Raw genomic sequence first — 25,601 nt, 5'->3', positions numbered from 1 at the left:
TTGCACCAAGAACGGTCAGTCAATGGTCAGCATGAAAACTGGCGCGACCTCTGTTATCCTTTGACAGGCATAGCACACTGCATCTGCCTTTTACTGTAGTCTGTCCCCCTCTCTAAGCGGTCGCGCGAACCGGCGCGCCGGTCCTGGCAGCCTGCCTCCGGAGGGCAGACTCCTGGGCGCGCTCGATAGCGGAAGCAGCCCAAGCCTCGCGCTGGGCCTCCAAGACAGCGGCGGCGCCGTCGACCTCGGCCTTCTCGGCGGCGTTGAGGGTCGAGTAGTTGACAGTGACGAACTGGTTCTTCAGGCAGCCGCGGATACGGGGAGCGGGGACGCTCGTGGGCTCCATGAGCTTGCCTGTTGGAGGCGCGTGCCGGGGCCGGAGGAACAGTCAGAGATGGAGAGAGAATGAGGGGTGAGGGTAGTAGGACAGAGGGTAGAGGTCGAGGAGATGGAGGCAGGTAGTGATGTGAGGGAAGGCGACGAAAGGTAGCCGGAGAAAGTCGCAGAGGTCGCGCGACAAACATGACGAGGACACAACACGGAAAGCAAGGGGTACAGTGAACAAGAGAACACCAGCGTCAGCTATATCCTCTTCTCTTTATCTGCAAGCTACGCACCCCTCCAGAACAGCTGGCCCCAGGCCTTTCCACCGACGTTGATCTTGCCCTCCGTCTCCCTAAACTTGAGGTCGGTGTGGGAAACCTTGTAGAACGAGTTGGCGGGCCACTTGACAGGACGGACGAGGGCGTTGAGACCAGACTTGGGGAGCTGGGCGAGGAGGACAGGGAGCTTGAATGCTGGTGGCTTCATGGTGTGCTGATGGTGTGTTGTGGTGTAGTGTGGTTGCACAATCCAAAAGTCAAGCGTTGAGCAGCGACGCCGCGGCATCAGCTTTCCGAGTTGGAAAAAACAGGGAATACAAAGCAAGTCAAATGGACATCTCAGGCACGGGTTAATTAAAGGGGACTGGATTAGGATCCCAGTTAGAAAGGGGTTTCGCGTGGTCACCCGACTCGGCAACTCGTGCAGACAACGAACCGCTGCACCGCTGTTCTGTTACACGGTATGCACTAGGGAGGTTTCAAAGGTTCCATTCGCGACCATCTCCCTTCAGTGGTTTTTATGCATCTCCTTAGTTATGCCCATGGCGTCTCCACGATGTCTGTTGATCTGTTGGTTGGGTGGATTCGCCACCTGTGCGTTGAGCGGACGGAAGCAAACTGTACCTGCACCGTGGGAGGATTGTTGCCCCGCGTCTGTTGTTGCGACCCGAAGATCTCTACACCGTCCACCTCGTCATCTCCTTCTCTCACAACCACATCGTTCGACAGCAACACCTTTCCTGCCTCTTGATAGCCTGGACAGAGGCAGTCCCATCACTACTCCTCTCCTCTCAACCATTCACATATCCCCGTACGCGTCCTTGATCTCCACCACCACAACCACCACCACAATTGGTGTCCCTCCTTGCACCGGATGCCTGAGGGCATCGACGACACAATGGAGCAAATCGCAGTTCACAGGGCGCTATCGCCAGAACAACCACTAGCCCCTAGCCTCGTCACGTCCGAGTTACCTACCAGACAGCCCACTCCTACACCCGAAGCTGCTGCTGCTGCATTGCCATCCCCGTTCGCCGCATCGCCTCCCCACGTTTCGCCACCACCTGAGCTCGGGTCCATGGCGGGCTTTGACGATATCCTTCCGCTTCCAAGCTCCTACAACCCCGATGTTCCGGCACTCCCTGTTCCAGTTGCCGACGTGGATCAAGAACTCATGTTGCAGCCGATCGAGCAGCCGGCAGAGGAACCAGCTCTGGAAAGCGTGGCTGAGCGGATCCAAGTGGACACCGACGTAGGCGATGAAGAAGGCGAGCGGGATCCTAAATGGAGCGACGACCCAGCACTGGCAGCCATGCTGGAATCTCTCAGAGGTACCGAGGACTTGGAAGGCTTGCCTTCGTACCAGGCCGATTCGGCTCCTAGTCAGGAGCAACAAGCCGCTCACGGTGCCATTGAACATGGCCACCTGACGGACGAATACTCGACCTGGGGTCTTGGAGACAAAGACGGCAATGGGCGTCAAGGTGGGTGCAATGTTCCTTCCAATGCTTACTAGTCAGCCAGCTCGCCTCCCAGTTCCATCGAGATGTCTCCTATCCCGGACCTGCCGACCGAATTACCAGACGACGTCGAGATCGCCCCCATCGCCTCACTCCCCGAGGATCTCGACGAATCCGACAACCCCCTCATGTCCTTGGGCGCCATATCTCACGCCGAGTCATCGACAGCCGCAGCCACCAGGGCTCGTGAGGAACACTCTCAGACTCTGGGAGAAGTTGGCTCTGCGTCTCCTGCCGCCAGCCCTGTCGTCGTCGAAGAAGCTCGTACTCGCAAGCGTGCAAAGTCGCCGGTCGACGACACACCCACGGAACAGGAGTCTGAGAGCGAACGTGATCAGACCAATGCGGTAGATGCTGGGAAGCCCAAGAGAAAGTACCGCAAGTTGAAGGATATCGATGGAAAGCCACTGCGAGGTAAGTTTGTAGCGCGCTCAAGAACGTCACTGAACGTGCAGTGTCAAACAAGCCACGTAAGAGGCTCGATGCGTCTCTTGGTATCTATCGAGATGGAGACAAGCCTCTTGAAAAGGTTGCCCCTCGTAGGTTCTGCAACGTCCTACACGAAACTGACGGACAAATCCAGGAGCTCCCACTGTTTCGGACAAGAAGCTCGAGGCAATGTGCATTGGAAAGACCCAGGAGCTTCAAATCGCACCATGTATCCGCCACCGGTACGATGGATTGGGAAAGTGCACACAGTGTGTCAGCAAGATCGGCGGCGACTCGTGTCGTTTTAGGAATTACCGCAGCTTCCCGTAGGTTAACCAGCTTGCTGATGGCTAATGCACACAGACTTGACCCTAAGACTGGAAAGGTCAATGGTCCGGGCTGGTTCGAGTCCACAGAGCTGGAGAAGCCTATGACGGAACTCCCACAAGAGTTCAACACGGACTTGTTAGAGAGTCACATCAAACGGGCAGAGGTGAGCTTAGCCCAGTTCATCCACAAGCTGACGTATAGCGAGCTGTTGCGCCACTCCTTTTGCGTCTTGTCACCCGAGAGCTGCGGCACGTCGTCAACAATAACGCCATCCACCGTCCAATCGACGCAGCTCAACACCGCTCTGTTTGCGACTTTTGTGCGTCCACAATCTTTGCCGGCTTCTGGTTTTGCACAAAGTGCGGACGCGACTACTGCCTGCAATGCGAGCGGTACTTTGGCGACAGCAACGAGACCATGAACATTTCTCCATGGCCACTGCCTGACGCTGCCCGTCCTCGAGTGCACCGATGCTCTGGCGGCAGGAAGGGTAGCCAAATCAGCCACTTCCGCCCCGACCTCAAACCCACTTCTCGCTTCTCTGCCGATGAGCTTCGTACCAACTGGTTGGCTCTTATCGATTTTGTTCTGGACCCAAGCGACAAAGTGAACATCGACGAGCAGCTTCGAATCATGGGTATTGACTCCACCAAGGAGCCCGCGCTGGCGTCCGTCGTGCGCGAATGGTACCAGTCTCGCGAGAGCCAGCAGCACCCTCCTCCCTCGAGCCTGGCTATGGCGCCTGAGCTGGTCGACGCTCTGTATGAAGCCTCAAAGGATCTCCCAACGGTCCCAGATCCTGTAGGCCTCAGCTCGCATCCATTCATCTACATCGATGCCGACCAGCTCACCGACGAATTGTTCGACCAGCTCTGGAGCCGTGGTGAGCCCATGGTCGCCCACAACATTCTTCCTAGGTTCAAGATGGACTGGGGACCCGACGAGTTTATCCGGCGCTTCGGCACTGAGCCGTGCTACGTGATGGACTGCCAGACGGAGATCTCAAAGAAAATGTCCATCGGCAGGTTCTTCGCCCTCTTCAAGGACCGCCAGGGCGAGTACATTCGTCCCAGCAAGACATCAACTGCCCAGGGACCCATGCGCAGCACCCAGCCAAACGATGGCGCCCATGCATCGAGGACGCTTGCCAGTGCCACAAGCACTCCTGGTCCAGACACTGTTGAATCAGCGTCTTTCGTGGAGACACAGGCGAATGGCGACAAGTCGGGTAACGGCTCTGACAGGCCGGGTGACCTGGCTTTACGTGCCACATCAGCCGCGCTACCTGTGCCCGCGTCACCAGCTGCACCTGCTGCTGATTCGTCGTCGGCGACGCCCACCGCTGGTGTGGCAGCTAACGGCGATGGAGACGTCAACGGTACATCTGAACCGAACGACTTCGAGCCATTGTTGCCAAAGCCGAAGGCAGCAGTGACCCAGGTGCTCAAACTCAAGGTGGGTATTTGGACGACGGTCACCTTACTAACCCTCCAGGACTGGCCGTCGACAGATGACTTCTCGACCGCCTATCCCGACCTCTACAACGACTTTTGCGATGCGCTCCCTGTCCCAGACTACACTCGTCGCAACGGTGTCTTGAACCTCTACTCCCACTTTCCTCCCGGAGCAACACGGCCAGACATTGGACCGAAGATGTACAATGCGTTCGCTGCCCAGGAGGGACCGGACGGCCAAGGATCCACCCGGCTGCACATGGACGTCGCGGACGCCATCAACATTATGCTATATGCCTCGGATCGCCCAGACGGTTCTCCAGGCTGTGCGGTGTGGGATCTGTTCCGCGCCGAAGACGCGGACGCGATCCGCACGTTCCTCAAGGACAAGTATTCGACGAGCCACAAGTTTACCGACCCGATCCACGCGCAAATGTTCTACCTGAACAGTGACCTCCGCCGCGAGTTGTTTGAGAAGCACGGTATTGCCAGCTTCCGCGTGTACCAGTACCCTGGACAGGCTGTGTTCATTCCAGCGGGCTGTGCGCATCAGGTGTGCAACCTCGCCGACTGCATCAAGATTGCCTTGGATTTTGTCTCGCCTCGTGAGTGGCAGTTGCTGAAAGGATCCGCGCTGACGTCAGACAACGTCCGCCGCTGCCAGCGTCTTACTCAAGACTTCCGCGAGGAAAACTTCAAGCAAGCATGGAAGGACGACGTGCTGCAGTTGTACAACGTCATGTGGTGAGTACACTCTTCGCTAGAGGCAACAGCCGCTGACTAGTCAAGGTACGCGTGGACCAACGTTCGCGAGACTCGCGAGCGCAATGCCCTTGAGGCGGCCGCGTATGAGGCCGAGAGGGTGAAGCGTGCCGCCCATCTCAAGGCTCTCACCAACGACCCTTATGAGCGGATGCGCAACTTCCGGTCGCCTTTGACCAGTTCCGTGCGGGACGACCCAACGCCCACATCACCACTGGGTTCAGACGAGCGAGGTACCGCTCAGGAACGAACTTCGCCCGCCAAGACGCCTGAGGGAGCAGATAAGGATGCCTCGGATGTCGCTTCGGACTCTCCGGCGCATGCACTCGCGCTTCGCCTGTTGGACGCAGTCTTGACTCGCGACCCTCCACCTCCTCCCCCACCTCCTGTGCCCAGCACTGGTGTACCCATCAAGCCGGTCGCACCGGTCCGCCAGCCAACCCGCGAAATGCCCCGTCGCGAAACGCCAGAGTCGCTCCGACTTTCGGACCAGATCCGCGCGGGACATGTGCCCAGTGCCCTGGCCCTGTCTGTGATTTCAGCCGACCTGCGCGCTGGGTCGATGGACCTCGACGACTTGAACCTGTAGATAGAGGATAGAGAAGATCGGTTGCATGTACTCGCGCCGACCGCATATCGCATGTCTAGCACCAGGAAGCGTAGCAGAGATTACCCGTGGTGTGTCACGCGTGTGGTGGAGGGCATGTTCTGCCGCGGAAATTCCAACGCGTCAGAAGCGATAAGCGACTGACGAACCGGCAGACCCAGCGGTGCTGCCGTCGTTTCCAGGGCGGGCAAAGCCGCCACAAGGCCACAAGCCGTAAGCGAGACGCGGCCACCGCCAGCGTGGACGCCGGCGGGTCACTCCAAGTCGGCCAACATTCTTAGGATACAATTGATTCGAACCCAACTCTTCTTTCTTCATTCTTCCACTCTCTCTCTCTCACTCTCACTCCCTCTCACTCTCTCGCATCTCAACATGTCTGCCCGCCTCCGCCTCGCCAACAAGGTCACCATCGTCACCGGTGCCGGCTCGTACGTATCCTGCTTTGCTCTCTCGCGCGATCAGCCGAGGAGCTTGCTGCTGGTCCCCGCGTCATGCGTACTGTACTGACGCTGTCTTTTCAGCGGTATCGGTCTCGAGACCTCGCTCCAGTTCGCCGCTGAGGGCGCCCGTGTCGTCCTTTCGGACATCAACGAGGCTGCCGTCACTGCCGCTGCCAAGCTCGTTGCCGAGCGTTTCCCCACCTCGGAGGCCATCGCCGTCAAGTGCGACGTGTCCAAGGAGGCCGACATCAAGAACCTCGTCGACACTGCCGTCGCCAAGTTTGGCCGTCTCGACGTCCTCTTCAACAACGCCGGTATTATGCACCCTGCGTGAGTACGAGAGCGTGCGAGTGAGGTCTGTGTGTGCAGGACGAGAACCGTGGGCGGGGCGGCACTGGGCTGCGGTGATGCGGAGGCAAGCCATCACTCGAGGCGGCAGTGAGAGCGACGCCAACCCGAGGCGCGTGCGTCCGGAAGCCGAGGGGCGAGACCCAACGCCATCATTCAGGCGGTTACACCCCTTTGCCTGCCGATGACCGCGTCCACTGTGTGCAGATGCGTACAGCGGTGTCTCCGCGTCTCCCACACAGACCACACAGAGCTGCCCATCGCGTGAGGTGCCATGCTGACAATGACAGGGACGACGACGCCGTCGCTACGGAGGAGAAGATCTGGGACCTCACCCAGGCCATCAACGTCAAGGGTGTCTGGTGGGGCTGCAAGTACGCTGTTCTTGCTATGCGCAACGTGAGTCTCTGGAGCCAGGCGAGGTGGTGCACGCGGTGTAGGTGTTGGACCCTCGCAACCCTTCCGTCTACCTACCAGGAAGCGTGCACCGCCTCGACTCGGCTGTTGTTTACAGCAGGCGGCCATGACTGACATGGTCTCAGAACAAGGCCGACGCTGCTCTCGGCCTCGGTATTGGCGGCTCGGTCATCAACGTTGCCTCGTTTGTCGCCAAGCTCGGCGCTGCTACCCCCCAGCTGGCATACACCGCCTCCAAGGGTGCCGTGCTCGCCATGACCCGCGAGCTTGCCATGATCCACGCTCGTGAGGGTATCCGCTTCAACTCGCTTTGCCCGTGAGTCGTTTGCTTTGGGTGTGCAACGACGCTGGAGTAGAAGGAGGGGTCTCTCGAGAACCGTCCTTCGCAGTCCAACGTCTGCTGCCAGTTGCCTCAATCGCCCATTGCCTTTGGCCTGTAGCTGACCCATCCAGTGGCCCCATCCGTACCCCCCTCCTCATGGACTTCCTCAACACCCCCGAGAAGCTGAACCGCCGCATGATCCACAACCCCATGGGCCGCTTCGGCGAGGCCGTCGAGCAGGCCAAGGCTGTCGTCTTCCGTAAGTCGCGCAAAAAGAGGCTCCCCATTGAGCCTTTGAACACGCCCGCGCTCTGCCCTCTCTGGACCATTTGGCTGACCCCTTCCCTCAGTTGCCTCGGACGACTCGTCGTACGTCAACGGCACCGACTTCATGGTCGACGGCGGTCTCCACGCGTGCTACGTCACCTCGGAGCAGGAGCAGATTGTCCCTGCCCCCAAGGGTCTCCTCCAGCAGTAAAAGGCGCAGAGCGGACCCCTCATATCAGTTTTGTAGTAGAGCTCATCGGCTGGGCTGGGCAGCGAGTGGCAGTCTGTGGCCGTGGCGGTAGTAGAAGTGAGAAGAAGAGAAGATATGCACGATAGTGTTAATTGTTCCATTCAACGGTGCCATGGTGCTGCTGCTGCATGTGGCAGTTGTACATCCTCCACAGCCCTCACTGCATGCACTAACATCAGCGTGCACCTGCCGAAGACATGGAAAGGCTGTGGGTTGATGTTTCCTGTGGACGCACATGGCACCGTGTTCCAGGCCGCGACGCGCGGCACCCGGGGTGCGCCACGCGACATTTTCCGGGCCTCCCGGAACGAATGTTGGGATCTACCTTACGCGCCATCCGGTCCACCCGACTCGTTCTCGCTTCAACCATCTCCCGCTTGTCGTTTGTCGTCGCCCACACCCGGTTTTCCCGTCATTTCAGTGTTCCAGCAGCACCCATTCTTTACGGACCTCCTGCCGGCCCACCTCCTCTCGGCACTAGAGCTCTTGGAACAAGACACGTTGTGTTCAGCACCAGCACCAGCACCAGCACCACCCCCGTCGTCCACCTATACCGCCTATACCGATTCAAAAGAGACACTGCCCACAATGTCCGAGTTCACGGTCCCCACCCTCGCCAACGCTGCTACCTGGAAGGATGTGCAGTGGCCCGAGATGAAGAATGACCTGGTCCTCCGCGCCGCTCGCGGTGAGGAGACTCCCCGCGCGCCTGTGTGGGTCATGCGTCAGGCTGGAAGGTACCTCCCTGGTAAGTGCCGGTTGTCGGGAGCGAGTTGGCGCGAGGAGGTGGCCTGTGTGCTGGACTTGGGAGAGTGTAGATGACTCTGGAGGTCTACGGCGTGAGCTCTGGGCGTCTTTTTCGTCATGAGCTCGTACCCCGGGCCATCCTTACTTCCTTTCAACCTTGTCGTGCGGAAGCGACGTCCACCACCTCGCGGTGCTCCTGCCTTCCTTGTATTCATTCCCGCTTACATGCTTTACAGAGTTCCTCGCTGTCCGCAAGGACCACTCGTTCTTCGAGTGCTGCCAGACGCCCGAGCTTGCCGCCAAGCTCACCCTCCAGCCCATTGACCGCTACCCGCTGCTCGACGCGTCGATCATCTTCTGCGACATCCTCGTCGTGCCCCAGGCGCTCGGCATGGAGGTGCTCATGGAGCCCACCAAGGGCCCCGTGCTCCCCGAGCCCCTCCGCAAGCCCGAGGACCTCGCGCGCCTGCGTGAGGTCGTCGACGTGCAAAAGGAGCTCGGCTACGTCTTTGACGCCATCTCGCTCACGCGCAAGGGCCTCGACGGCCGTGTCCCGCTCATTGGCTTCTGCGGTGCCCCCTGGACCCTCATGGCGTACATGTGCGAAGGTGGCGGCAGCAAGACGTTTGAAAACTCCAAGGGATGGCTGTACAAGTGGCCTGTCGAGTCCAAGAAGCTCATCATGAAGGTGGCGGATGTCTGTGCCGACCTGCTTGTCGGCCAGGTCCTTGCCGGTGCTCAGGTGAGTTAGGATGTGGAAACGCTGTGACTATGGCTGCAAATGTCCTGCCGTTCAGCCATGGCCAGTGCCGGCTACCCATTTCTCGTATTATTATTTTTTGCCAACAGACAGATGCTCCAGGTCTTTGACTCGTGGGCCGGCGAGCTCACCCCTCACCACTTTGCCGAGTTTGCCCTCCCTGCCTGTGTCTACATCCAGAAGAAGGTGCGCCACTGCCTGCGCGAGCTGGGCCACGCCGACGTGCCCATGACCCTGTTCGCCAAGGGCGTGCACTCGCCGGCGTCGCTCGCGCTCCTCAAGAAGGAGCTCACGGGCTACGACACCATCGGCCTCGACTGCGGCCTCGACCCCGTCGAGGCGCGCCAGCTCCTCGGCTCGGGCCTCAACCTCCAGGGCAACTTTGACCCGGCCATCCTGTACGGTGGCCGCGAGGGTATCGAGCGCGAGGTCGCTCGCGTGTGCCCCCGCTTCCACGAGGCCGGCGAGGGCTGGATCGCCAACCTCGGCCACGGCATCACGCCCAATGTCAAGCCCGAGGACATGGGATGGTTCCTCGAGTGCGTGCACAAGTACTCGAAGCGCGCGTAAAGCAGCAGCGAGCAGCGAGCAGCGAGCGATATACAGTTTGAAGCAGACAGGCAGACACAATGCAGTTTGAGGCAGTATATTAGCTGGGGCTTGGGAGGGGGGGCGCGTGGGATTTCTCGAGAGAAATCCTCGCAGGTAGAAGACAAAGACAAAAGACACAGACACAGACACAAGAGATTTGTTGCGTAAAGGGGGCATTTGAACCATGTTACTGCAATGCATCTGAATACCACTCGACTGCTGTATGTTTAAGGGCCTGTCCGGATGTCGGTGGCGCCACCAGACTGGAGGTTATCAGCAGGAGAAGAGGAAGATGCGGTAGTGGAAGCGCCAAGGTTTACAGAGCGAGAGCACAAGAGAGAGACAGGGAGAGAGCGTGTCTGTGTTTGTTGCGACAATAAACGTCGACGTCCAGCTGCAGGGCCTACGACGACATCTCCCCCATCCTCCGTGCTCGCCGTGCACATTCCCCTGGCACCTGCTTCCAGGTTTGACTCACCATAACAGCCTCCATCTCACGCTCGGTCATCTCGGGCCTCTGCCAGAGATACGACGGCGCCTCCCAGTCCTCAAAGTCGGCCTGCTTGGCCGAGGCCTTGTACAGGGGAATGTAGCCGGCAGTGGACACGGCCTTGCCGGCGGCGGGGGCGGCCTGGGACTTTGCGATGAAGGCAGCAAAGGCCTCGACAATCTCCTTGGGCGCGGCGGGGTGCGGGGCCGGGGTGTGGGGACCTGCACAATGTCAGTGGGCTGCGGGTTAGGTCGGTGGTGGTGGAGGCGGGAAGAGTGCAACATTGCGCGCGCGCGGTGAAGTGGGCGCGAGGACCTGGGGTGGAAGGGGGGGATACGCACCAGTGGGCCATGAGCGCTTGCCGATGAACTGGATCATGGGGGTACGCGCGGCGGCGCGGACGAGGGTGGTGGCGTGCATGGTGGTGTGGGTGATGAGCACGGAGCAGCGGTTGTCGCACACGAGACAAGACTTGAAGCACACGGGCTGTGATGACATGTACTGTAGAGCGGCGGCGGCGGACAGCGGCGGGCAAACGGTACATACGGTCCACCGATGGGACGGAAATGCGCGGAGGCAGGGCCGAAAGGACGCTCTGGGCGCGCGGATATTACATGGCCATATGGCCACGGCCGGTGCGGCAAGGCGTGCGGATGTGTTAGGTGTGCAACGCAGTGCAGGCCTATGATGAGTGGCATGGGCAAACGCAACTTGTGCAGCCTGTGGTGTGCCATGCTTGTATCGAGCTCCAAGCTGGGGTAGGGCCTTCGCGTCGCGTCAGATCGGTAAGACGGAGAGAGAGAGACAGGGGCACAGTGTACAGTGAGAGATGCAGAATGGCCAGGACGCTCACTCCCAGCACTGCTGATCTGCTGAGCCTCGCCTGCACGCTGACGGAGCTGACTCTTGACTGCAACGCAGTTTGCACAACTGTACAGGCCGCATGCATTTGTAGCCTGTAGCGTCCTGTGATCTGTGATCCTTCCTAGATATCTATGCATCAGTTGGTGGGGCTGGAGTATGAAACGGAGGCGGGCAAGTTGACACGAACTGTATACGCGTGGGGACAGAGTTCAAAACGTTAATTTCAATCACCACAACCCATGTCCACACCACCTCCAATGCCCAATGGCACACATACACCCACACACGCCGGGTCGTCGTCCCGGACACACCACACGCCTGCCCGTAGATCCGGTTCCCCACAAACGAAATGGTCGTCCCAGGCGGTGGCGGCGTTTGTAGCGAGAGAGGGAGAGGGAGAGACAGAGACAGAGACAGAGACGGCGAGAAGGGTTACAATTGCACGCAGGGGTATATATCAAGCCATGCAGCCACTTTTGACCAAGGCCAGGAGGGGTGTGAGGGAGAGGGCAGAGAGACAAGAGACAAGGATTGGTTGCTTGGGTGTGTTCGTTCGGTGGGTGTTTCATGTTCGAGGCGGATGGGGGAAGGGTGGTTTCCATGGTTTGGCGCGTCCTGCACGTGTCGCAACGGCAGCGCCGCGCGCGCCACGCGTGTGTCGGGAGCAAGCTGTACAGGGGGGCAGAGCGATGTGGGGGCTGCCGTGCGCAGTAGAGTGTGCAGCGAGAGAGCCTGCGGGGAGCCCGGGAGAGGGAGAAGGAGGGGGTGGGACACAAAGGGGGAGAGCCGACGCGTACAACCCGTGCCCTGCCGGGACAAGGGGGCTTGGTCGCTCGATGCCACCACCGCTGTGCCACCACCACTGCCGCCGCCAGCGAAATGAGAGACACACCCCGCGCGACCACCCACACCATAATTCCCCTTTGTAACCACACACATCTCGTTTCTTTGCGTCGCCCATCACCCATCACTCCACGCTCGCTCGCTCCCATCTCCACCATGACAGCATCCAACATCCCATTCAACGTCTCAGAGCACTATACCGTCCACGAGGTCATCGGAGAAGGTGCATACGGCGTCGTCGTGTACGTACTCCCTTCATCATCATCATCATCACCACCACCCCACAACCGCCGCTGACGTCCAGCTCGGCCGTGCACAAGGCGTCGGGCACCAAAGTCGCCATCAAGCGCATCACCCCCTTCGACCATGCCATGTTCTGCCAGCGCACTCTGCGCGAAATCAAGCTCCTGCGACACTTCCGGTGCGTACCTCTGCAAAACGGGGCAACGTCGGCGCGTGATGTGCCGCGCAACCTCGTTCATGTCACGACTTGGCATGGACACCCATGAGTCGGCCGCGCCGTCAAAGCGGTCAGACGTCGCGCCTGTCACAGTTGTGCCAGACTCCCGGGAAGCACAGAGAGTAGCTGACTTGCTTCTCTACAGTCACGAGAACATCATCGCCATCCTCGACATCATCGCGCCCTTGTCCTACGAGCAGTTCCATGAAGTGTATCTGGTCCAGGTACGTCCTTTGCCCCTTCTTCCCGCTCCCCCGGCCGCGCGACCACCCCCCAGGTCGGCGCCCTCACCAGTCCCGCGTCCTCACTCCCACTCCACTCTCCTCATCCACTTGCACTCTGCCCTCGATATCGCTTCGGAAGCTGACGCCCGCCCAGGAGCTCATGGAGACGGACCTGTACGTGTCCTTTCGTCAGACGGCGACCGAGTACGACCCAGTGCTGACCAGCGTAGCCATCGCGTGATCCGCACCCAAGAGCTGAGCGACGACCACTGCCAGTACTTCCTCTACCAGGTAGGTCTTTGGGGACGACGGGCTGCCGGACCTTCCCTGTGCTCCGTGGCAATGTCACGCTCCGACCCGACGTGACGGAACGCTAGTGCAGAGGCAGCGCGGCATTGGCCCGTTTGCCAGCGCGCGTCATGCCATGCACCGGCAACCACTGGTGTCCGCTTGGGTTATGGAAAGCAGCGTCCTTGCCCTTCTCGTGTCGCCGTTCAGACCGCTGACTGGTGACTCTAGACGATCCGTGGACTCAAGGCACTGCACTCTGCCAATGTCCTCCACCGCGACCTCAAGCCCTCCAACCTCCTGCTGAACGCCAACTGTGATCTCAAGATCTGTGACTTTGGTCTTGCGCGCTCGGCAGCTCTCCCTCCGCCCGACGCTGGCCCGAACGGCGGTAACGGATTCATGACTGAATACGTCGCGACCCGTTGGTACCGTGCACCCGAGGTGATGCTGTGTAAGTAGCGCTACATGCCAATCTCTGGCTCTGGGGGACGAGCTGACACCAGGCTAGCGTTCCAGGAGTACTCTAAGGCGATCGACGTGTGGTCTGTGGGCTGTATCCTTGCTGAAATGAGTGAGTCGGAGCGTCCACCTAATGCAGTGCTAACGGCGGCAGTCAACGGCAAGCCCCTGTTCCCCGGCAGGGATTACCACCACCAGCTGTCACTCATCCTCGAGTGCCTTGGCACGCCGACCATGGACGACTTCAACGAGATTACGTCCCCCAGGTCAAAGTACGTCATTGCGTCCGCGCTTTTCTTCTTTTTTCGCTGACAACATTGCAGAGACTACCTCCGTGCGCTCCCCTTCCACCGCCGGCGCGACCTGCGCGAAATGTGCCCCAAGGCCAAGCCCAACGCGCTCGACCTCATGCGCCGGTGTCTCACGTTCTCCCCGCGCAGGCGTATCACCGTCGAGGAGGCTCTCGAGCACCCTTACCTGGAGCCGTACCACGACCCCTCGGACGAGCCGGGAGCCGAGCCTCTGCAGGCCAACTTCTTCGACTTTGAGAACCGCCAGTCACCCCCGAGCAGGGAGACACTGAAGCGTGAGTTTGGAACCTGATAGTTGCGTGCGTTTCTTGTGTGCTGACCCGTGTTCCCCAGGCCTCATCTACGCAGAAATCCAGCGCCCACTCGGCGACGCCTAAGCGCAGGACCCCGCATTTGCCCCCCTGCCCCTCTGCCCTCACGCCACCACTACCCGTGCCGCCGTCTTGTTCTCTCCCTCGTCTTGACGGTCGTTGCGGAACGACCAACCTCCTGGCCCTCATATCTCCTCGTCCCGACCAGCCGCCCTCGCCACCCGACTGGGCCCCCAAAGAGCCTCCAAATCCGGCCCGATGCCACATACCCACTCCAAAGTACCTTATAGCCCGTATCCGGTCCGGGCGGGTTTGGCCCGTTGTATGCATGCAATAACCGCAGACAGGGGAACGATTGTCGTGATCTCTTCTGACTCCCTCAACTGGCCGCGCGGGGTTATAGGATCGAGTGGATCGGAGGCTCCCCGACCTCTGCGTGTGTGTGTGTGTGTGTGGCGGAGGAGCCACACTTCTAAGTGAGACACAAGTGACGCAAGACCCCCGCTTTCCTCGTTCACCCCGGCTGCATTCTTGCTCACTCGCCTCGCCACCCAGGCCGTTCAAACCGGGTGGGATCTGGTGGCGTAACCCATGAATATGACAATAGGTACCCCCCCGGTCAGGCAAGTGCGGCGTGGTGAGGGGTTGGTGAGCAACGTGGAGTGGACGCTGGACGCTGGACGCTGAACGTTGGGCGTGGACGTCGAGTGGTCGCAGCCTGTACCTGTAAGTGTGTTGCGGGGAGTTGTGGCCGCCTGCAAGAATGGACGGGACGGGACGACCCATTGTGTCTTGTCTTCGCGGCACGGCGCTGATGCCTGACCCCGCGGCGTCGGGTGCACGGTCCTCGCACCCCGCTCCAGCTTGGCCATGGCCAAACATGGGTTTATTATTGTCTTGCCCTGCGTCTCTACGTCTCTGCATCCTGGGAGTATATCTGGCAAGGCGCATGGACGCACGTCGCAGGCATGCAGGCATGCGTGCTCGGCGTGCGGCGTGGCTGTGGCGGTTCCGCTTCCATTGCCGATTCCGTTTGAGCCGTTCGCTCCCCGGTCCAGCCCACGAACCCCACCCTCACCCCCACCGGCATTCACATCCCTTTGTTCTCTGCTCTGACAACCGCGTCCCATGTGGCTGAGTACGGTACGTCGCCACCCAGCCAACGCCACTGGCCGCGGGGGTGAAGTGCGTGTGACCTCGACAGGCGAGCCAGTGAAATCTCGCGCAACCCCTCCAAGGAAGGCCGTGGCGATACGGTGCGCCAACACGAGCAAAGCCAATAAGCCGCAGTTACTCCACCAAGGCATGCACTGAGCTATGGCTTTGAGGCTGGTTGCATCGCTTGCGTTCCCTGCCAGATAGCCAAGCGCGAACAGGACACACACAAGCGAATGGGCGCGCGCGCCCGAATAGTGTCAACTATTTTTTGACATTTTGGACGCAGGCTGTGGCGCCTCTATTCAGTTGACCTGTGTGCCGGCGGGGGCGCGGCGGGGGCGGGGGCGCGGGGGGGGGGGCGTCTGTCGCGGCTGCTCGGCAGTGTCAGAAATGGCAGCCGCAAATTGAGCAAAAGCGCTTCATACATATGACGAATCCGAGGATCGGGATCTGGAGGGGAGCGTATCGGTCACACACAACAGATACCTCATGCAGGTAGAGGTACATCTTACGGCCGAGGAATGTCCGCCCTCCATACATAGCGGGCTGTACGATCGCGCCTGCCTGCCACTTGACCTCGTCCACTTGTCCTCTTGCGATATGGGCGACTGTGCTCCAGGTGTAGCCGATCGGGCGTGTTGGCTCTGTTCGCACACGCTCCTTGTGGCCTGTGATCCCTGTGACGGCCGTCGGATTACGCTGACGACACCGACAATGACAACGGCAAGCACAACACAATGACAATGACAATGGCACACGCGGACATGCGCATGGGCCGATCCACTCTGATCTTGGCTGACAGCGCCGTAGGCGGTCATGCTGCACGCAGCCAACGATACCCAGATCCAGATCCCGTGGCCATCTCAGACTCAAGACCGGACTCAAGACCATCTCAAAAGCCTACTCGCACTACATGTAACAATGCAGACCGCAGACACAGCAGGCAATCGTTACCGAATCAATACAATCAAATACACGGCCGCCAGAGCCGGTCCCGGTCCAGACAATGCTGTTTGTTTTTCCTTTTCTTAAATCGTTTTTGTTTTCCCGATCCTTCAAGATATTGGGAATGTGTCCAGCAAGACTTTGCTTTTTGGGGTCGATTCCGAGATCCCCGCTCGCGCGCCACTCGCCACTGTGCTTTGTGCGTTGTGCGTGTACGTGCTCTCGGTGTCGGCCCGGTCCCGGGCTTTGATCTTCACGTGCGTGCCGCGGGCTTCACTCTGATCGCAATCTTCGCGCGAGAGGGGGATCTAGGTCGTCGCTCGACTGCTTTGAGTATCTCAAGGGGGGTGGCAGATGAGATGACACGAGATGAGATGTAGATGCTACCTATGACATTGTGTGTTTCCTGACAGCGATGAGGAGGGCAACAATCAAAAAGAGTAGCCGCGAGACATGGATCTGGGGACGAGGCGTATGGGCCGCCGCGTCGCTTTTGGTCTAGGCTTCGTGGTGGCGTCTACTCAGCGGGGGGGGGGGGGGGGGGGGGGGGTCACCTCTCATGCAACCAGTGGCCAGTGGGCCAGTGCGCTCCTTAGTTGGGTGGTGGCGGCGACCATGTTCTTGCCTTGGCATAAACCCAGGTCCATGCGAATAGCCCAAGAGCTAACGGTTCTACAACAATACAATATCTCGCACGGATACTCCTGGGGGGGGGATGCCAACGAGAGGGGGATACTGTACACCCGCACGCTCTCGCCAGCTACTGACTGCTCTCATGCTCTTCCGACATGCTCGACCGGGAGCTCCGGGCGGGGTCTGTGGCCCTTATCTGGTGTGGTGGTGGTGGTGTTCTGGTAGTCGACGAATGCGCAGCTATTGCAACAAGTTGCTCAGCCGCACATTGATGGAGCTTGATGGAGCTTGATGGAGCTTGATGTGGAAGGTGGTTGGTTATTCGGTCGCTCGTTCTCTGCCATTTTCTCAAATCTTGTCTGAAATCTTCGAAACTTGGTCATCTCTTGCGTGTGTAGCCCTTGTCGTGTCCGTGTAGATTGGGAATATATGAGACCGGGGATGCCCAGATTGAGGGAGTAGAAATGTGTCTGCCGGCCACCCGCCCAGCGCTTGAGCAGCGAGGACGGGCTTGGCGTTGTGACACGCTTCTCCTCGGCTTCCTGGCCAATGCCATTCGGTCTGAATCGACTACGTTGGCCCCATGCTCATCATGCTCGGGGTGTGGCTGTACCTCGGGCCAGCGGGGATGCTCGAAAAGTCGCCGTCGCCACCGTCACGTTTACGGCGCAGCTGCTCGTTGTGAAACTGCAAAAGGGTTGCGTCAGCACTAAGCTACACAACAGGAACCACGCCAAGATAGGAGATCTCGTGCTTGGGTGTGTGACAGCACTTTGGTGTGCGCGGGTTCCACCTGGTATAGACGGGGGGGGGGGGGCAACATGCGAGGTGAGGTACCCCGCGCGGTCGTTACCGCCACCCCGCCGCCCCGCCGCCGGAAAAAGACCCAAGAGGGATCTTGCTTTTTGCCACCACCCATTTGAGATCTCTGAAACCGAGATCTGGATAAAATAAAGATCCTCATGGCTTTTAATTCAAAGGACCCTCGCCGCCTGTTCCTCACTCCGGATCACTCCACATGGGACGAAACCTGGGCAAAACACTCACGTAGCACTGGTCGCACAGACTGCGCGGGCCGCCGGGTCCGTCATTCCACTCGCTCGCCTGTGTCGTTCGGCACGATTGGCAGTGCCAAATCTCATGCTGGGGGCGAGACGAAAGCGGGGCCGGGCGGGGACCGGTACGCTGGTCGGACGGGTATCCTTGCTGCTGCATGACGCCTGGAGGAGGCAAGGACTGGCGTGGGCGGGAACCTGGGGCACCACCCCCCGTGGCAATGTCACGTTTGGCTTGGAGGGCCTTGTCGCGCAGCACTTCACGGCGGGCACGGATGAGGTCCATCTCGCGCTCAGCTTCAGACATCTCGCGGCTGGGCGGGGGCTGAACAAAGGTCGGGTCAAGGTAGGGCTGGGAGCGTGATTCGAGCGAGGCGAGTGTCTCGCGAACCAGGGTTGCATAACGCGAGACACGGGTGTGCAGGTACGGCGGCGGGGGTGCCGGCGTGGGGTTCTCCGGGGTGACAGCAAAGTCGGCGAGCAGATTGATAAGTTCGTTGACGTACAGTGTCAACTGCGCACGGCGAGTTAGCTTCAATCGAGGCTAAAAACGAATACGAGGCGCCCCGGAAATCGTAAAACGACATTTAGCCAGTCGGCCACCAGATCTCAGGCTTAGGTGCGGATGGTAGGGTTCCCCAGATCTGGTCTGCGCCGACCCATGCGACACGGGTGTTGTGGGGATCTCATGATCTCACGCACAGATCCCACGCAGCAGCACCCATTGTCAAGAAGCACCGCGCGGTTGTGAGACGGCGATGCAGCACCCACCCACCCCCCCGGCGACCAACAACCACCACCACCCCGCCCTCCCCCGGCTCCGCAAGACACTATTTGTGCAGCGGAACACCACCCACAGACAACATTCTGTACTCACCTGTTCAACCTCCTTGTCGTACGGTGCCATCTTGGAGGGTGGCCATTCTGTAGCGTGGCGCATGTTGGCGGGGAATGGAGGGGGAGGGGCGGCGCCAAGTGCCGTCGTGGCGTGGTAAACCTGGAGGGGGAGGCCTGAGATGCCTTCGAGACCAGACGTGAATGGGGTAGATTCGATGGCGAGACGCCAGCCGGAAATGTCGTCGGCGTCGGAGACGATGAGGGGCTCAGTGTTTTGGATGGTGGGGGCGGCTGATGGTGTGAACGAAGAGGCAAAAGTGTATGCCTTTGGGTGTTGTTGTTGATGAATGGGGAGGGGAGTGTGAGAGAGATGAGAAGAAGCCGTTGGGCTGGTTCTTAAATCAGACGGTTGCTGGAACGGCTGGGGTTGAGTGGCCGAGTTGTTGGAAGCTATATCGCCAGATGTGCCGATCTCGGGAAACGACACTTGGTACTCGCCGTCGGGCTGCAGGAGCCACGTCGACGACGCCATGATGCCTGCTTCGATGTGCTCGGGCAGCGGCGCCATGACGCTGCCAGATCCACTTTGCCCAGAGACGACTTGGGAAGAGGAAGGGCCGGCTGCAGCGTGGCCTGATGCGGACGCAGAAGATGAAGCACTCGGCATGCCTCCCGGGCCGCCGCCGCCGTTTTGCTGCGTCTGCTGCTGCTGCTGCTGCTGGTAGAAGGGGTACGTGGGGCTGCTTTGCATTGTCGGGGCGGTGGTTGAGTCGGGCGCTTGTGAATTGTTGGTGTTGGCCAGCATACTCGAGGACGACACCGGGGCGGTGTTGTTGTTGCTCGATGCCGTGCCCGGGCCTGGCCCTCCGGCGGTGTTGCTGCTGCTGCTGTTGCGTCCATACTCGTATCCACCGTACAGCGGATAGTCGTACTGGCCGTACTGCTGCTGATGCTGGGGCGACGGCGATGGATGGAGCCCTTGCTGGCCGCTTGCAGCGCCAGCACTGGGGTAGGAGCCGCCGCCGTTTGACGAGCTCCCACCACCGCCCAAGCCTGTTGATCGACTCAGCGACCCATATCCGGCGCCGTTGGAGTCGGAAGACGGGCCGCTCGACGCCGCCGCGCCTGTTCGTGCGCGGGGGTCATGGTAGGCCATTGGGTAGTGAAGGATATTGGTATGGATGAGGGGTTGGAGGTCGATGCAAGAGGACGGGGTGGAACAGTTAACAATCAATGATGAACGCGCGCGCAGGAGGTCAGCTGTCCACTCGCCGCTCTCTTGTTCGGCGGGGGCCTGACATTTGGCGGCGGACAAGCGTCACCCACCGCCGCATGCGGGCAAGCAGTGGAACCGCCGACAACACTCCACATTGTCCTTTCTGCACATTGCACTGCTAGGTAGTCTACTCCAGCACATCCTCTTGCCACCGCTTCGTCTCCACATGCACATCCTTCCTTGCATCGACAACAATCAGTCAAGAATAACCGGCACGGAGACAAGGGCTAGGGGGGGGGGATTGCCGGAGCTTTGGCACAACAAAAAGCCCCCAAGCCCACCACCCGCGTCCTTTGTCCTTGTGGGAGGCAATCTCCGTGACGGGCCATGGCTTCTGTGAGACGCATACCACAAGCCACCTTGCCTCTCTGGGGGGACACAAAGACAAAGCCGTGGACAGGCCTGCCTGTTCTGTGTTATTGTTGTTGGTGGGCCCCGCCGCAGCACGCAGCATTGTATACACACAGGGGCGCCATGTGCACCATGTCGACCTGATTAGAAAACAGGGGCTAACCTAATACGGCCATTAGCCTTTTACTGTCGGGCAAGTCCACCTCCCTCCCACGTGGCCCGAAATCCCCTGCACCCCTGGCTCATGGACGCGCAAATGACCAGAGAAAGGCCCGTACTAACGTTTTTTCCACAACAACAACACCCCACCGACCATGCACTGTGCGTCTCTTCCCACCCCCTCCTTCCACTGCTAACCCCTTCCAGACCCATCCTCGGCGTCGGCCACCGTGGTCCTGCGCGCGAGCAGGGTGCACGCCTTTGCAAACGTGCGCACGCACACGGGCTTTGTCAAGCGTAAGGCCGAGCCTCCAGTCAAACCCCACGAGTTCTGGGCTACCAAGACGACGGAGAAGGTCAAGCCGCAGGTGCCCCCTCCCAAGCTCGACATTGCTCGTATGATTGCCGACCCCCAGGCTACGACGCGCAACATTGTCGAGCGCGGTATCGAGTTTGACATCAACCAAGTCATTACGCTTGCCCAGCTGCGTGAGGAGGAGAGGAGGGCAGAGCGCAACGTCCTCGATATGCGTACCGAGCACGGGTTGCAGTCACATGTCTACCGCGACAAGCACAGGAAGAGGGAGAAGAAGAATGAGAGAATGGAAGCCAGGCAGCTGAAGGTTGCCCTGAAGGACGAGGAGACGAGGCTGCGCAATATCACCCAGCGGGTTGCCGATGCCGCCTCCGCCTTGCCCAACTGGAGCCACCCGGACGCCCCGCGCGGCGGCGAGGATAAGGCGGTCTTGCTGGAGCAGTTTGGACCCAGGCCCATGGCAGACGACGAGAACCGCAGCCATCTGCGCATCACCGAGACGTTCCACTGGCTCAACTCGTCGGCCTCTGCCGTGTCGACTGGCACGTCGTGGCCGTTCCTCATGGGCGCGGCCGCAATGCTGGAACATGCTCTCACGGGATACGCAATGTCCAAGGCCATCAAGGCCGGGTACATGCCGGTTGCTACTCCCGACGTTGTCAGCACCGACATTGCCCAGCGCTGTGGCTTCCAGCCCCGTGATGGTGAAAATGGCCCTCGCCAGACGTACAACATTGAGTCTCACTTGCCCCCTAACGAGGACGGCACTCCCCAGGCTCCCCACCTCTGCCTCGCCGGAACGGCCGAGATTCCCCTCGCTGCCCTCTGGGCCAACCGCCAGCTGGTCCGCGCCTCCATGCCCGCCAAGACTGTTGGTGTTGGCCGCGCGTTCCGCGCCGAGGCCGGCGCCCGCGGTCTCGATACCCGCGGCCTCTACCGTGTCCACCAGTTCACCAAGGTTGAGCTCTTCTGCGTCACCTCGGCGGACGCGGGCGAGAGTGACCGCATGATGGAGGAGATTCGCGAGCTCCAGAAGGACATTGCCATGGGTCTTGGTCTGTCTGTCCGGTGAGTTGACAAGATATAGCCCAGGGCCCAACTCGTAGCTAACCCCTCAGTGTCCTCGACATGCCCACAGAGGAGCTCGGCGCCTCGGCTGCGCGCAAGTACGACATGGAGGCATGGATGCCCGGCCGCGCCAAGTGGGGCGAGATCACCTCGACCTCCAACTGCACCGACTACCAGTCCCGCCGCCTGCACATTCGCTACCGCGACGCCGTGGGCGAGCCACTGCAGTTTGCGCACACTTTGAACGGTACCGCCGCCGCCATCCCGCGCCTGATCATTGCGCTGCTCGAGAACGGCGCCCGTCTCGACGGCAACGGTATCGTGACCGGCATCGACCTGCCCAAGACCCTCAAGCCGTACTGGATCGGCCCAGAGGTCGAGCAGGCCGAGGAGGAGGACGCCGTCATCCGGTTTGTCTAGAACACGTCTTTGTATAACATCATAACACCCCCCCCCCCCCCCTCTGCATTGCACACCACTGAGCATATACACATTCTTGAGCAGCGGCGTGCGACGTCTAGGCGGTATCCGTGTGGGGACTGACAAGGGGCGTACACGCAGCCTTCTCATGACCTCGCCTCATCTGGCATCCGCGTCAATACTGTGTGCCGGGTCATCATGGCACACGTCCTACCAATCTCACACAGGCTCGTTTCAGGACGACGTGAGACCTGCGATCTCAAACGCGCACTAGATCGTGCTTCTCGTCTTCGTTTTCCTCGCTCGTGATCTCATGACATGACCATCGCGCTTCGCGTCATGCAGTCGTGCCGTCCATGGCGTCACTGACAGCCGGAACCGTCCGTCGACGACCGCAACGCCGTCAACGACGTGCGCAGCGGTCCACACCCCCGTAGTGTCCCCAGGTGCTATATATACCTCTGCTCTGGCGTACACTGCGGTACACTGCGGTACACTGCGGTGGCACCGTGCACACTTGTCCGTCAGCCACGCACACACACACGCGCGCAAACGTCTGTGGCAGAATGACAAACGACACACACCGTCTCCGTCGTGGCACACTTGCAGCTTTCGTGTGCTGCCGGCCTCTGGCCGGTCTCTGTATGCTCGCTCGTCAGAGATCAGAGACAGATCGCGATCTGTGCGTGAGCCAAGAACCCAAGCAAAGACCCAAGACAAGTGTCCAAGAACCTCAACGGCGCGCTCATCCTGCATGCGGACATGTTGCTGCGCTCGAGCCATACGCACGAACACCCGGGTCCCTTTGCAAGCCTTTGTATGGCGCTGGCCGTGGATAGATCCCAGCGGAGCACGCAGCGCGGTTAGCCCGCCGCCTCGCGTCGTCGCATGCCGCGCCGCAGCCCCCGTCGCCCGTCGCCCGTCGCCCGTCACACGTCACCCGTCACCCGTCGCCCGACCGGCCCGCCACGAGACGCCCACATTCCCGTTAGTCGCGTCCCCTCTCCCTGCCCAGAGCGCAGAGCGTCCCCCAGTTCCCTTTTCGTCAACCCCTGCCACACCGGCCACATGCGACATGCATCTGCAGCCATTCGCCATTGCACGATGCCCAGCGAGGCCAAGAATACTCCTTTTTTTTCCGCCTCGTTCTCGTTTCTCCTGGCCAGCGTACAGCAACAGCAGTGCGTGCTACACTGCGCCCGGCGTTGCACGCATACAGATTGCGACGGTGGTACGCTCAGACCACCAACCACGACTGTGGCGTTTTTCGGTGCGGATCGGTGCGCGTGTGCGCGTTCAGGCGCGTGTGCGCGTTCAGGCGCGCGTCCTTCCACCGCCTCCAGCTCAGGAGCGCGCCTGTCCTTTTGCCCCTGGCAGCCAACTGCAACTGCCATCCAGTGGCCAGTGGCAGTCGTTGTGCAGTCTGCGTACCGTACAGTGCTCATGCTGCCTTGCTCTCTCGCTTCTGGTTTTGGGGGAAATAAAAACTAGTAGTGCATGCACGGGATAGACGAGTCAGTGTTCCTAGGAAGACGGGCAGAGTGTGTGCGGGAGAGGGTGGGGGCGGCGTGCCCGGAATGAAGGGTATGCTAGATGGCGGAGGCGGAGGGCAGTGGAGATGCGGCCAGTGCGCGCAAGCCAGGAGCCAGGGGAGGGGAGCGAGGCGGGCTGGGCCGTCTCTGGCCAGCAGCGCGCCGTTTATCGTGTGTGTGTAATTCAAGAACTAGGAGGTCGTTGGGCGGGTCCGGGGTCCGTCTAGAATTAGACGATGACAGCCGCAGCGGCCACGACGGCCATGATGGCCGCGGCGGGCGAGACGAGCTTGCCCATCGAGGCGGCCGAGGCACCCTCGGTCGCGACGGCCACACCGGTAGCGTCGACGTTGGTGGGCTTGCTGGTACCAGTGGTGATGCCGGCAGTGTAGAGGGTCACGCCGTTCGAGCCGACACCCGACTCGACCGAGGCCGACCCCGAAGTGGTGGTGGCCGAAGTGTCCTCTCCCAGAGCACCGTCACCGTAGCCGACAACCTCACCGGCCGAAGTGGTCTCGTTGAGGGTGGGGTTGACATAGGCGCCGGAGGCCGAGGCGATGGTGAAGCGGGTGGTCCAGAAGGTGCCCGACTCGCCGGGGTTGGTGCTGCGAGGGGAGTCCGGTAAGCAAAAAGGACAGCAGCAGCACACACACACACACGCAAGCTACTCACAACTGGAGGAAGTAGATCTTCGAGTAAGGGTGGACCTGGGGAGCGACAAAGCTGTACGAGGTCTCGACGGTACCGTCGATGCCCTCGCCAACGGTCTCGAGCGAAGTCATGGCCTCGTTGGAACCCGTCATGAGCTCGATGGTCATGTTGCTCCAGAGGCCCGACTGGTCAACGGTCCACTGGGCGGTGATGTTGCTGCCGGCCTTGACGAGGGTGTTGCCATCGGGCTCGGTAGGGGTGACACCTTCACCGCTCGTGGTGGTCGAGTCGGTGGTGGTGGCAGTGGTAGCGGTGTCGGTGGCCGAAGCAACGTCCGTGGCCACGTCCGTGGCGGCCGCGTCGGTGGCAGCGGCGGTGTCCTGGGCGAGGACGGGGCTGAAGGCAGTGAGGGCCGCGGCGAAGAGGGGGAGGAAGGCAGCACGCATTGTGTCGGTTGATGCGGGTTGGTGTAGTCGCGAGACGCGGAGGCGGTGTGGGAGGGAGGTTGAAAGGTAAAAGAGTGGTGGTGGACGGTGAGGGTGGCCGCGTCGTAAAAGTGAGGGGGTAGAGGGGGAGAGTCGTGAGATGTCCCGAGAGGTGGGGGTTTCGTTAGCTGTCCTGTGATGAGGAGAGGGGATGAAGTGGAGAGAGAGAGAGAGAGAAAGCGAGAGAGATGGTTGATGGATACGGGTTGGAAGCGTTGTGAGCATATTCCCTCTGAGAGCCGAGCGAGTCCCCCATTCCCTCTGCCCCCCCTTGTGGCCCAGGGCGGGCGGGCGGGCGAGCGGTGAGAGAGGTCGAGGGCCGTCGCCGCAAACAACGCCCACACCCACCCGCTGCCAGGCAGGCACACACATGCACACACACATACACACCGTACAGCGGCGACGGAAGCAAAAAAATAAATAGACACACACCCATCGTTGGGTTTTGGGCCCACAGCCTGGCCCCCACCTGCTGCTGCTGGGTCTGCAATTTGCCTGCAGGGAGATGTCACATTCACTGGCAAGATAATGGTGTGACACAGAGAAAACGCACAGCATGTCCAAAGTCATTCCTTGGCACGTCTGCCCATCAATGTCATATATATACATTTTGTCC

The 25,601-nt window shown here is 60.4% G+C and overlaps 9 protein-coding genes across 9 annotated transcripts; 5 read left to right on the top strand and 4 right to left on the bottom strand.

Annotated features, from left to right (window-relative positions):
- Nucleotides 1–112: 112 nt before the first annotated feature.
- On the bottom strand, nt 113–810 carry EHS24_006975 (uncharacterized protein; the record flags this gene model as incomplete). Its single annotated transcript, XM_028622360.1, has 2 exons — nt 113–354; nt 618–810. The coding sequence occupies 2 exons, from the start codon at nt 808–810 to the stop codon at nt 113–115; spliced, it is 435 nt and encodes a 144-aa protein (XP_028477252.1).
- Nucleotides 811–1,476: 666 nt separating this feature from the next.
- Nucleotides 1,477–5,686, top strand: EHS24_006974 (uncharacterized protein; the record flags this gene model as incomplete). The annotated part of the gene is made up of 7 exons (XM_028622359.1): nt 1,477–2,086; nt 2,123–2,536; nt 2,578–2,661; nt 2,706–2,820; nt 2,915–3,044; nt 3,083–5,079; nt 5,125–5,686. 7 exons carry the CDS (start codon nt 1,477–1,479, stop codon nt 5,684–5,686), a joined length of 3,912 nt encoding a protein of 1,303 aa, XP_028477251.1.
- Nucleotides 5,687–6,076: 390 nt separating this feature from the next.
- Nucleotides 6,077–7,709, top strand: EHS24_006973 (uncharacterized protein; the record flags this gene model as incomplete). The annotated part of the gene is made up of 6 exons (XM_028622358.1): nt 6,077–6,132; nt 6,226–6,474; nt 6,783–6,891; nt 7,035–7,225; nt 7,363–7,490; nt 7,582–7,709. The coding sequence occupies 6 exons, from the start codon at nt 6,077–6,079 to the stop codon at nt 7,707–7,709; spliced, it is 861 nt and encodes a 286-aa protein (XP_028477250.1).
- Nucleotides 7,710–8,336: 627 nt separating this feature from the next.
- HEM12 (Uroporphyrinogen decarboxylase in heme biosynthesis) lies at nt 8,337–9,825 on the top strand (the record flags this gene model as incomplete). The annotated part of the gene is made up of 3 exons (XM_028622357.1): nt 8,337–8,496; nt 8,732–9,237; nt 9,349–9,825. The coding sequence occupies 3 exons, from the start codon at nt 8,337–8,339 to the stop codon at nt 9,823–9,825; spliced, it is 1,143 nt and encodes a 380-aa protein (XP_028477249.1).
- Nucleotides 9,826–10,073: 248 nt separating this feature from the next.
- Nucleotides 10,074–10,756, bottom strand: EHS24_006971 (uncharacterized protein; the record flags this gene model as incomplete). Its single annotated transcript, XM_028622356.1, has 3 exons — nt 10,074–10,109; nt 10,325–10,557; nt 10,678–10,756. The coding sequence occupies 3 exons, from the start codon at nt 10,754–10,756 to the stop codon at nt 10,074–10,076; spliced, it is 348 nt and encodes a 115-aa protein (XP_028477248.1).
- A 1,443-nt stretch (nt 10,757–12,199) lies between these two features.
- PMK1_2 (MAP kinase Pmk1) lies at nt 12,200–14,165 on the top strand (the record flags this gene model as incomplete). Its single annotated transcript, XM_028622355.1, has 10 exons — nt 12,200–12,285; nt 12,348–12,464; nt 12,649–12,727; nt 12,882–12,901; nt 12,958–13,018; nt 13,247–13,469; nt 13,527–13,589; nt 13,632–13,749; nt 13,801–14,063; nt 14,122–14,165. 10 exons carry the CDS (start codon nt 12,200–12,202, stop codon nt 14,163–14,165), a joined length of 1,074 nt encoding a protein of 357 aa, XP_028477247.1.
- A 2,927-nt stretch (nt 14,166–17,092) lies between these two features.
- On the bottom strand, nt 17,093–19,883 carry EHS24_006969 (uncharacterized protein; the record flags this gene model as incomplete). Its single annotated transcript, XM_028622354.1, has 4 exons — nt 17,093–17,396; nt 17,449–17,522; nt 17,883–18,404; nt 18,768–19,883. 4 exons carry the CDS (start codon nt 19,881–19,883, stop codon nt 17,093–17,095), a joined length of 2,016 nt encoding a protein of 671 aa, XP_028477246.1.
- A 785-nt stretch (nt 19,884–20,668) lies between these two features.
- Nucleotides 20,669–22,317, top strand: DIA4 (Serine--tRNA ligase, mitochondrial; the record flags this gene model as incomplete). The annotated part of the gene is made up of 3 exons (XM_028622353.1): nt 20,669–20,675; nt 20,721–21,897; nt 21,948–22,317. The coding sequence occupies 3 exons, from the start codon at nt 20,669–20,671 to the stop codon at nt 22,315–22,317; spliced, it is 1,554 nt and encodes a 517-aa protein (XP_028477245.1).
- Nucleotides 22,318–24,078: 1,761 nt separating this feature from the next.
- On the bottom strand, nt 24,079–24,946 carry EHS24_006967 (uncharacterized protein; the record flags this gene model as incomplete). The annotated part of the gene is made up of 2 exons (XM_028622352.1): nt 24,079–24,454; nt 24,522–24,946. 2 exons carry the CDS (start codon nt 24,944–24,946, stop codon nt 24,079–24,081), a joined length of 801 nt encoding a protein of 266 aa, XP_028477244.1.
- Nucleotides 24,947–25,601: the final 655 nt, after the last annotated feature.

The sequence above is a fragment of the Apiotrichum porosum genome (assembly GCF_003942205.1).
Source record: "Apiotrichum porosum strain DSM 27194 chromosome Unknown scaffold_4, whole genome shotgun sequence".
In the NCBI taxonomy this organism is placed as follows: domain Eukaryota; kingdom Fungi; phylum Basidiomycota; class Tremellomycetes; order Trichosporonales; family Trichosporonaceae; genus Apiotrichum; species Apiotrichum porosum.
Note: the sequence above shows the minus strand (reverse complement) of the source record. Positions and strands in the feature narration are given on the sequence as shown.